This window comes from Aristolochia californica, unplaced genomic scaffold, assembly GCF_029961685.1.
Source record: "Aristolochia californica isolate CCGP_79_NKW_82.1479 unplaced genomic scaffold, dmAriCali1.0.hap1 SCAF_15, whole genome shotgun sequence".
NCBI classification, from domain to species: Eukaryota; Viridiplantae; Streptophyta; class Magnoliopsida; order Piperales; family Aristolochiaceae; genus Aristolochia; species Aristolochia californica.
Genome location: NW_027181826.1, coordinates 240,478 through 251,454, shown reverse-complemented (window position 1 = coordinate 251,454; position 10,977 = coordinate 240,478). Strand labels below are relative to the sequence as shown.

General features: G+C 32.6%; 1 protein-coding gene across 1 annotated transcript; it reads right to left on the bottom strand.

Annotated features, from left to right (window-relative positions):
- Positions 1 to 547: 547 nt before the first annotated feature.
- LOC137952076 (cytochrome P450 CYP82D47-like) lies at positions 548 to 2,231 on the bottom strand. Its single transcript, XM_068799145.1, has 2 exons — positions 1,278 to 2,231; positions 548 to 1,171 (listed from the first exon to the last, which is right to left on the bottom strand). The coding sequence occupies exons 1-2, from the start codon at positions 2,229 to 2,231 to the stop codon at positions 548 to 550; spliced, it is 1,578 nt and encodes a 525-aa protein (XP_068655246.1).
- Between the last annotated feature and the right edge of the window lie 8,746 nt (positions 2,232 to 10,977).

Here is a 10,977-nt window from a genome sequence, read left to right as displayed (position 1 = left end):
AAGAAATAAAAAGTGTAACGATAATTTTTTAATTAATAAATATTTAATTGATATTAAATGGTGTTAAATAAGTAAGAGTTAATTTTTTAATTTTTTATTAAATAATTTTAAATAATTTTTTATTTTAAATATAAGGTAATAAAAAGTGTATTTGATTTTTTAATTTTTTTTAATTTATTCAAAATTTTATTATATAATGATGTGGCAGATGACGTGTCAATAATATTGACATGGCATCCTATGTATCCATCTACAACATCGCTCCGATGACGGGGCGATGCGTAAGCAGTCAAAGCTTACGTGTCGCCTTTGACTGTCCACATATACAGTGGACCGGTCAAAGTTCGGTAGTTTTGTAAATAATTTAGGATCTTCATTATTTTCATAAATAAGTTGTTTCAAACCGGTATTTTGGTAAAATTCAAGAATAGCATTCTCTATACACAGAGAAATCACAACAAATTTATTTATTTTTGATAGAGCAACACAGGACATCAGATATAGCCACAGGAACTTCAAATTAAAATTCATCATTCCATAATGTTCACTACAGATAAAGATCACCCGGAAGACGTGGACTCAAAAGAACTTCAAGAGGAGTTGCTTTGGGATTTGTTAATCCCGCAGTTTCAGTCATATCTACTGGTTCATCAAATGTCGTCTCTATCTCAAACCCATGTAGGAGACGAGCAAGTGTTAAGTGCAGAAACTGGAGTGCAAAAGTGACTCCTGGACACATTCGTCGACCTGACCCAAATGGGATGAGTTCAAAGTGCTGTCCTTTTAGATCGACATCCGCATTTGTAGTGACAAATCTCTCTGGCAAGAACTTGAGGGGGTCAGTCCAGATATGTGGGTCTCTTTGTATCTTCCATATATTCACCATTATCCGCGTTCCGGATGGAATTTTATATCCACCTACAGAACAGTCTTCCATGGCTTCATGTGGTACTGCAAGTGGAGCTGCTGGGTAAAGCCGTAATGTCTCCTTCACAATGGAGTGCAGGTACGGCAGGTTCTTGATATCTGATTCATTTACCTTTCTGTCTTTGCCGACTTGGGAATCCAGCTCCTCTTGAGCTTTCTTTAAAGCATGACGATTGTTCAATAGCAGGGAGAGAGCCCAAGTCAGGGTAACGAAAGTTGTGTCTGTCCCAGCAAGGATCATTGTCTGTAGATAGAAGAGAAGTACAGTTCAATCTAAATGAATTTATGCTCAAAGAATACAAAACCAAATCCCATAAATGAGTTTGATGGATAAAGGAACTTAGACTTACTAAGCAAGTTGCCTTTATGATTGTATCTGGATCGTAATCGGGTAAGTGGGATTCATCCAGTATCGTCAACAACACGTCAAGAAAATCTTGATCAGGTCCATGCTTACCAACGAGCCTCCGGAGTCGATGCTCCTTCAACCAAGCTGAACATAACGAGTCTAGCTCTTTGGATGTCTTCTTCATGGCACGTATATGACCCCCTATATCAAACCTCTCAAGTACAGGAATCGCATCAGATGGAATGGGATTCCCGCTTTGGACAAATAAATCAAGGATGGCTTGACGGCACTTCCGCGCCTCGCTCTCGTCTTCTGCCACGTTCGTGCCGAAGTATCTCTTGCCGACGACTGTCATCACTACGTTGTTGAAAGTCAAGTCCCCAAACCACTCCTTCATCTCAACTTTGATGGGGTCTTTCTTGTTTTCAATCCACTGTTTGTACAAGCCTTTTATGGACAAATCAACCTCTGTGGAGCGGACGTGCTTGAGCAGCTCTAGCTGACGGTTTGAGAGAAGCTCCAGAGTGGCAATTTTACGGATCTCACGCCAGAAGGGGCCATACGGTGTGAACCCAAATATCGCATAATTGTAACCCAGATACTTGCCGGCAGCCGTCAATGGGCGAGTTGCAAGAACTTTGTCATTGGTTGTGAAGCATTGTTTAGCCATTTCGGAACTGCTCACCAGTACAGCTCGGTGAACGCCAATCCAAATTGTGACCAGGGGACCGTGCTTATCAGCAAGGTCTCCAAGCGTTCCAGCGAGAGGCCGTCGGTTACCAATGAGCTTATGGAGGTGACCTATCAGCGGCCATCTTCCGGGGACTTCCGGAGGTGCAGAAACGGCTTCAGGCTTCCTACCTCCGGACCATGATTTCCAGAGACTAAAAGCCAGTACAAAGGCTAAGAGCCCAACCATTGCTTGCTGGGGCGGCAGAAGCATTCCTATTTCCATGGCTGCCTCGATAAACAAAAGATACAGCGAAGGCTCCTGTATTTAATGATCCAGAACGCTTATCGACCACACAAATACCTGCCTTTCTGTGGGATGATCATCTGAATGGACACGACATATACAATTTGTCAACGAAACTGTATATAGAACAAAGCTGTCGCCACCAAAATGACGGAAAAGATTATTATGAACAATCAATTGCATCAGCTACGGTTACGCTGGAACCGGATTCTTTTGCTGTAACTTTGATAACTGCACCATTGACGCATTTATTTATCTTCAGTGTGGACTGTTGTGTTTGTATGTGCATTTACTGCTGGACACCATTGGAGTTTTCTGTTTAAATTATGATTATTCAATTTTCTTAATCTTCTATTCAAAACTGGACGAGAAACATGTGATAGAGCACTGATTGTTGTGATTAAGGGATCTCTTGACTAAACTTCTCAGGCCTTAATATAAAACAAGGAAAATGATGTTCATTAATATAATCATAGAATGATGTGCCCCATTTTGTCATCTAATGAATGTTGTCCAAATCTAAAGTAACAAATGGAGAATTACCCAGAAGAACTTCAGTGGGATGTCTATAAATTCAGTAGAAAATAGTGCAACATGCATGAACCCATAAGGTAGGAGTGAACTAATTACTGTGAAACCATATTGCTAAAGTGGTTTTAGTTTTCTTTCCACCACTCTATTTTGTTTTGGAGTACAAGTGCAGGGAACACATCTAATAATTCTAGAGGTGTTAAGAAAACCTTGGAGAGATATTCTCCACCGTTATCACATTGAATTATTTTATTATTTTTCATTCAAACTGAAGCTCTACCATAGCCTCAAATTTACATAAAAACATAGAGAAAACTTCTAATTTAAGTTTCAAAGCATAAAACTAAGTAGATGTGGAGAATTCATCAAGAACAGTTATGTAATAACAAAAACCTTCTATCGAGGATGTAGGGGTGGATCCCCACACATCACTATGAATAACATCCAAGTTGAGCAATTTTAGTGCTTAAAGAGAAAAGGTAAATTATGGCTTTCACCCATTTGATTATTTATTAATTGAACTATTTAAGAAGCGCTTAGAGAGATCATGTCCCAATCCATTATGCCAAATTTCTGCAAGAGAAAATAAGGTTCTAGAGAGTGCTCGCTCCTTATAGGGAAATGCATACAACCCATAACTCTGATCAAAGCGATGACGACATTTAGGGGTAGCATCGAACCGAGCTGGTTCGCGAGCCGCTTGAGCTCGGCTCAATTCTGGCTCGATTCGATTTTTATGGATCTTGAACTCGCTCGTTTAAATTAACGAGTCGAGCTCGACCGAACCATGATTCAGTTTGTTAACTTAACGAGACCCAAGAGGTGCGAGCTGGGAACAAGACTAGATGTCTTCAAGTTTCAACTTGCAGAGTCGAAACTCATCACCGATTCACCCCGCCTAGGTAAGTGCATTTTGCCATCCTTCTATCTAGAGTTTTATAAGCCCTACTCTCATGCAATTCTCTTCTTGTTACCTATGTGAGACTAATAAGCCTCTAATGAGGAGGGGATGGAAAAAATAAAAGGAAAAGGAAGGGCATAAAGAAAAAAATAAGGGAAGAAAAAAGGAAAAAATGGGAGAGAAAGGAAAAAAAAGGAGGGGAGGAAAAAACAGAAAATAAAAATAAATAAGAGTTGAAAGACAAAAGGAAAAAGGAAACAAATAGCAAGAAGAGGAGAAGAGTGAAGGAAAAAATTAAAATATATATTTAAAATGATTTAAAAATATGATTAACGGGAAAATGAGGAAATAAATATAAAATATTTTATAAAAATATGAAGAAAAAATAAGGAAAAAAAAGGAGGAGAGGGAAAAAGGAAAAGAAAAGTAAATAACAGTTGTAATACAAAAGAAAAAGAAAACAAATAGCAGGAAAGGAGACGATTAAAGGAAAAAATTTAAAATTTAAAATTATATTTGAAATTTTAAAATGAATTAAAATTAAAATTAAAGTAAAAAATGAAGGAAATAAATATAAAATATTTTAAAAATATATAAATAAAAAATAAGGGAATAAAAATTGAAAAATATTAGAATAAGGGAAAAAAGGAAAATGAAAAAAATAGAGGAGACAGAAAAAGGAAAAGAAAAATAAATAAGAGTTGAAGGATAAAAAGAAAAGGAAACAAATAGCAAGAAGAGGAGAAGACTGAAGGAAAAAATTAAAATATATATTTAAAATTTTAAAATGAATTAAAAATATTATTAAATTGAAAATGAGAAAATAAATATAATCTATTTTATAAAAATATAAATAAAAAATAAGGGAAAAAATGGGAGAATAAGGAAAAAAGGAAAATAAAAAAAAGGAGGAGAGGGAAAAAGGAAAATAAAAATAAATAAAAGTTGAAAGACAAAATGAAAAGAAAACAAATAGCAGGAAGAAGAGAAGATTAAAGGAAAAAATTAAAATTAAAATATAAATTAAAATTTAAAATGAACTAAAATTTTAATTAAAGTGAAAAATGAGTGAAATAAATATAAACTATTTTATAAAAATAAAAATAAAAAATAATGGAAGAAAAAAAGGAAAAACATTAGAATAAGGAAAAAAAGGAAAATGATAAAAAGGAGGAGAGGGAAAAAAGAAAAGAAAAATAAATTAGCGTTGAAGGACAAAAGGAAAAGGAAACAAATAGCAAGAAGAGGAGAAGAGTGAAGGAAAATATTAAAATATATATTTAAAATTTTAAAATAAATTAAAATTTTAATTAAATAGAAAATGAGGAAATAAATATAAAATATTTTATAAAAATATAAAGAAAATATAAGGGAAGAAAAAAATGAAAAAATAGGAGAATAAAGAAAAAAGGAAAATGAAAAAAAAGGAGGAGATGGAAAAAGGAAAATAAAAATAAATAAGAGTTGAAAGACAAAAAGAAAAGGAAACACATAGCAAGAAGAGGAGATGATTAAAGGAAAAAATTAAAATTAAAAAATATATTTAAAAATTTTAAATAAATTAAAATTATAATTAAAATGAAAATGAGGAAAATAAATATAAAATATTTTATAAAAAATATAAATAAAAAATAAGGGAAGAAAAAAAAGAAAAATGGGAGAATAAGGAAAAAGGAAAATGAAAAAAATGGAGGAGAGGGAAAAAGGAAAAGAAAAATAAATGAGAGTTGAAGGACAAAAGGAAAAGGAAACAAATAGCAAGAAGAGGAGAAGAGTGAAGGAAAATTTTTAAATATATATTTAATATTTTTAAGTGAATTAAAATACAATTAAAGTGAAAATTGAGGAAAATAAATATAAACTATTTTATAAAAAAGATATTTTTATTCATGAGAAATATTTTGTTAATATTTTCTTGTACAATTGAGCTATGTACTTAAATCTTGTTCTCAATTTGAAAGTTTTTTTTGTTCATAACTTAGAGTGTATTTCAAGTATTTGTGACTTGTGAGCCGAAAGGTCGAAACTAGATGAAAGTAGGGAGCAATATGTAAAGGAGATGAACTTGATCCTATTAATTGAGACTCAATTATTAATATGGATTATCAATTAAATAAGACTCTTCTAGAATACCCTTTCAATTTAATTGACCCATCACAAAGATAAATTTCATGACATACAAAAAAATTTGTAATATTGGTAATAAAAATTTATTAAAAACGATTCCATATTAGTGGTTTTTTAAAGACATGTTGAAAAGACATTTTTAGTAGAAATACGTATCTGGGGACTATTAGTGCCTCATGTTTTTTGGAAATATTTTTCTAATTGGAAATTTTTATTAAAAAAATCATATAATTTTCTTAGTAAGATTTTCCAGCCAAGATGGGCTCGAAAAATGTATAGAAAATTTTTGAATAAGTATTTGACAGTTGATACTGTAATACTTTTAGCATGAGGTAATTTTCATAGAAATTTTGTGTTTGACATTTTATTTGATTAAAAATTTATTTGTAAGTATAGTAATATATTAAAATAATTATTAATTTTTATTTATTTCTCTGGAAGAGGCAATAAGAGGTCCATTTAACTTTCCTAAGAAAATTTTAAAATATTTCTTGTAATTTTCTAGTAAGTCACTAATAGTAATAGGATTTTATTTAAATATTTTTTTTGAAAATATGTATCCTAGGAAAAAACATTTATAGTTTTTTCTAGAATATAAAATTTCAACCAAGGGTACTAAGGAGGCCATAGTAAATTTATGACCAGATTCAGAAATTACAAAATAAACTAAACAATATTTGGGATAAAAAATATTAATATTAGTGCGTTCTAATCCATTATCGAGATTCAATCCTTAACCTCACTTATCATTCTTTTTTTAAAATGTATGCATAATTTTATATATAATTTATTTGACCGAACTAGGTTCGAGATCCAAATAAACCGAATCAAACCGAGCTGGAACTGAGCTGAGCTCGAGCCGCTCATGAACCGGCTCGGTTCGATGCCACCCGTAGTCTCACCCATGTCTGAAAATAAGGATTTGGAATGGAGAATATCGAATGAGGGAAATAGAGGGGGAACATTTTAATATCCATCCACATGGGAGGAGAGATTTTGAGAGCAAAGGACCTAAATCCATTGATCTCGTTAGAGTACATAGGTAGTGTCCAAGAGTTTAACGAATATGATAAAAATAGAGGAAAAAGAGGGAGAGTAGAGCCATGAGTGCAACGCAGGGAAAACGTGTGTTAGGAGGGGGAAAGGACCTTGCTTGATTTTATCCTTGAAATCCAGTAGATTCAGTCTTGCTAATTTTAACATGAGAGACGTTGGTATGTTTATCACTAAGCTCCATGGTTAGAGGCATTCCTGAGTACAAGTAAAAAATGTTAGAAAATAAAATGGTTCAACATACTGTAGAATAGTTGTCATACATGCACATTTGAAAGGAGATGGTATGTATTGAGTTTGAACTATATTTTATTGTCAATGTAATTTTCTATGTTTAAGTTTTTATGGTGAGAATATTTCTTAGATTGAACAATTCAGGATTACCCATCAATTGTATCATGGATGGACTAAATGACCCAAGGAACAATATGTAATATAATTATAATTTTAACATTCATTTATTCATATGTTTTATTCTAGAGGAGAGTAATATTATAATTATGTTATTTTATCTTTAATAGGATGTCATGTAATAGTTGGTGTGAGAGTAGAAGAGGCTGGTGAGCTAATAGATGAGCATGAAGTAGTGCAGTGTATACATAGTCCCAGGTCTACTTACATCAAGGGGTTGGGTTTAGCTTGGCCACCTATTCCCTAGATAGCTTGAGGATCATAGCTTGAGGATGAGTTGCTCTAAGCTTGGGAGTCATTGAACCAAACTCAAGAGCAATTGAGGGATAATGTTCGCCTAACTTAGGAGCATTGAGAGAAATTCATTGCCAGACTAAGGAAGCATGTGAGGTCTCTAAGAGAGTAGTATAAGCATTAAATAAATGTTATGTAGTCTCAGAATGAAGAGATGCCTCACTTTTTTCTACTATTGCATGCAAAGCATGAGATTCATTCCTTGGATCCTCCCCTCGATGATATACATATTACTTCATTTTAGATGTATATTTTTTTATTTGTATATATATATATGTGTGTGTGTGTGTGTGTGTGTGTGTGTGTGTGTGTGTGTGTGTGTGTGTGTGTGTATGTGTATGTGTATGTGTGTGTGTACATTTGTTATTTGAAATATAATTATTTTTAAACTATTTTTGAGTATTAGATCTTTACATTTTCATATTATATGTGTTTTATAGGGTAAAAATCAAAACATAATAAAAAAATTAATTTTTTTTCTACCCATGAAATTCATCATTTTGTGGGAAAATATTCAAAACTTTTCCTTGGAAAGATGAATTTTGTTGGAAGAGTTTTTGACTATTTTCCAATGAAAAATGAACTTCCTAGGAAGAGATTTTGGATTTTTTCAATGAAATTTACTTTGATGGGTAGAGTTTTCAACAAAAACTCTACCAAAAAATTCTTAAATTCTCTTGTCGAATCTATAGTATCGAAAATGCACCAGTGAACTCTTTCAACAATTTTTTTTTTTTTTTGGTCAGAGGTTCAACTAGCAAATCCTAATTTGCTGGCATTGGCTTACCTAATTACTGTATTAATGCACAATATAATGCAATCATTAAATAATATAATAGCTAATTCAATTAATAAATATATTAATATATTTTAATTATACATTAAATAACTTATTCGTGTAGTCATATTGCGTGTTTTACCTAATTTGGGGTTTAAGGATTATGTTCTAATTAAGTATACTGTAAGGGTTTAGGGATTCTCTTGTTTTATATGTTTTTCTCATGTTAGGGCACTAACACTGGAAATTATTTTCCAGTGCACATGAAGTCGTCTACACTAACGCCAAGTGCGAAGATGAAATTCATGTAGATGAATGACATGAAGTTCATCTTGGAGATGAAGATGAACTTGTTCGCTGTCGTCCTTTGTTCACTAAGCCTCCGTATGGGAGATTTATTTCTTTGTTCTCAGACGATTTAGATGAATGATGTTGATAATATGCCTCCTAAGATGCTAGGCATTAATATTCGTTTTTGGAATTATATTCTATTACATAAAAGAGCAGAAATGAACAAACACTTGTACATGGTTGACCAATTCAGTTAAGGCAAATTGCATCTCCATTCATTCAGAGAATTAAAACCTGATTAAGACTGGTTTTCGACAAGTTTTCTTGTATGCAGAATGAAAGATCGAGTATAGTCTATGTAGAAGATTTTCTTTATAAACTACAGCAACTAGAAGTCACCAGCCCTTTACTTCTCTAAAAGTCTTAGGGGGGGTTAGTCCACAATGAACTTGAATTGAAGTGAAGAATTGAATTGAAGTAAAATGAATTGATTCAACTTCAACTCATGTTTGGGTGTTAGTATAGACGAGTTCAAGTGTCTAGAAAATACATTCCAGTGTTAGTGCCCCCAAATGAAAAATATGATATAAAAAAAAGAATAAGTAACATTTTATAATATACTTAAATAGAACATATATCTAAATATATAATTAACAAAAATAAACATGGTTACTACACTTATAAGTGATTTGACGTGTAGTATTAGAATATATTAATATCCTAATTAATGAAAAGCTATATTATATTATTTAATGATTATAATTTATTATAAATTAAAACAATAATTATGTGTGACTAGAATAAATTATACAAAATTAATAAAAAATAAAAAATAGCACAAAAGAACATAATAAATAAACCTAATGGTTTAATTAATTATAACAATTGGATAATTAAACCAATTAATGATTATAGTTTATTATAAATTAATATACTAATTACGTGTGACTAGAATAAATTATTTAAAATAAATAAAAAAGTTAAAAATAACATAAGTGAATATAATAAATAAATAAATTATTCTGTAATAACATAAGATATATTTTAACATTAAAACTCACTATTTTAATAAAAAATAAAAAATACATAATAAATAAATAAATATATTAATTTATCAATAACTTAATATACATTTTAAATATTATTAATTAATAATATATTAACAAAAAATAAAAAATAATGGTTTAATTAATTGGATAATTAAATCACTTATGACGATGGTTTAATTTTTCCTAACTTAGGAAAAATTAAACATCGTCTTCGTCTTCCTCTGCGGCGGGCTTGGCAACGGCGACGCTCCAATCGTACGCCGAGAGGGAGAAAATAGGGAGGCCGAGAGAGAAGAGAGGCCGAGGGGCTCTGGCCTCCCATGCTTTGCGACGGAGGTCGAGAGAGGGAGGAAGGAAGAGGGGGGCGGAAAGAGAGGGAGGCCGAGTGGCTCTGCGACAGAGGCTTGACCTCTCGTGCTCTGCGACGGAGGTGGGGGCACAGGGAGCACGGCCGATGGGGGCGGGGGGGGGGGGGGGGGGAGAAGCAACGTGCGTGGAAAGCTGATGATTCGCAAAATAGGTAGGAAACAGCTTTTCCCCGTTTTTGCCTGAGCGAATGAAATAGTGTAATCTCACTTCAATTCAAGTCTTTCTACACTAACGCTATTTTTTAATGAACTAAGTAATGCGGGGGGAATTCATTCCACTTCATTGTGGACTAACCCCCCCCTTAGTGTCTGAATGAATAGAAGAACAACAGGATAAGCCTTCACTCTAGTTGTTAAGTTTTAACAAATGACTGATTCAGGTCTGTAGCATGCATGTTAACTAGAGATGCAGACAAATGCTATTTCCTGGAAACCCACTTCATCTGCAGAAAAATTGTAAACTAAATTGAGCTACATGATCCTTTGGATGCTACGAAATCCCACAAAAGGCTATGAATTATTTATGCTTGATCGTTATCTCTGCAGTACAGGAAATTTTGATATTCCTATTAAAGAAAGAGATAACCTGATGACAGCAAGCATGTAAAGTACTTATGTAAATTTTAAAGGGTTTCGTACATGTTATATTTTCACAGATGACCTGCTAAATAGTTCAAAATCTCATTAGTCGTCGTTGACATACTCAAAGCAACTTGGGCTTAGATAACCTTCAATAGTTTATGTTTACTTCAATAGAAGTCTTTGGCGTTCGATGTTCTGGTCCTTCTGGAGTAGACGTGCACGGTAACATGTGATTGGATAAGCTTTCATTCTATTTATTTTATTTTAAGATTATCACAGTTGTTTAGACTCAATAATTAGGCTCGATTATGTTAAAAGAATTTGAACAGCCAGTAGGTTA

Bases quoted from the DNA above. Each gene is read 5' to 3' on its own strand.
- LOC137952076 (XM_068799145.1), bottom strand. From the start codon at position 2,231: ATGGAAATAGGAATGCTTCTGCCGCCCCAGCAAGCAATGGTTGGGCTC. The intron at 1,172-1,277 runs GTAAGTCTAAGT...TTCTATCTACAG, and splicing joins TCATAAAGGCAACTTGCTTA to ACAATGATCCTTGCTGGGAC.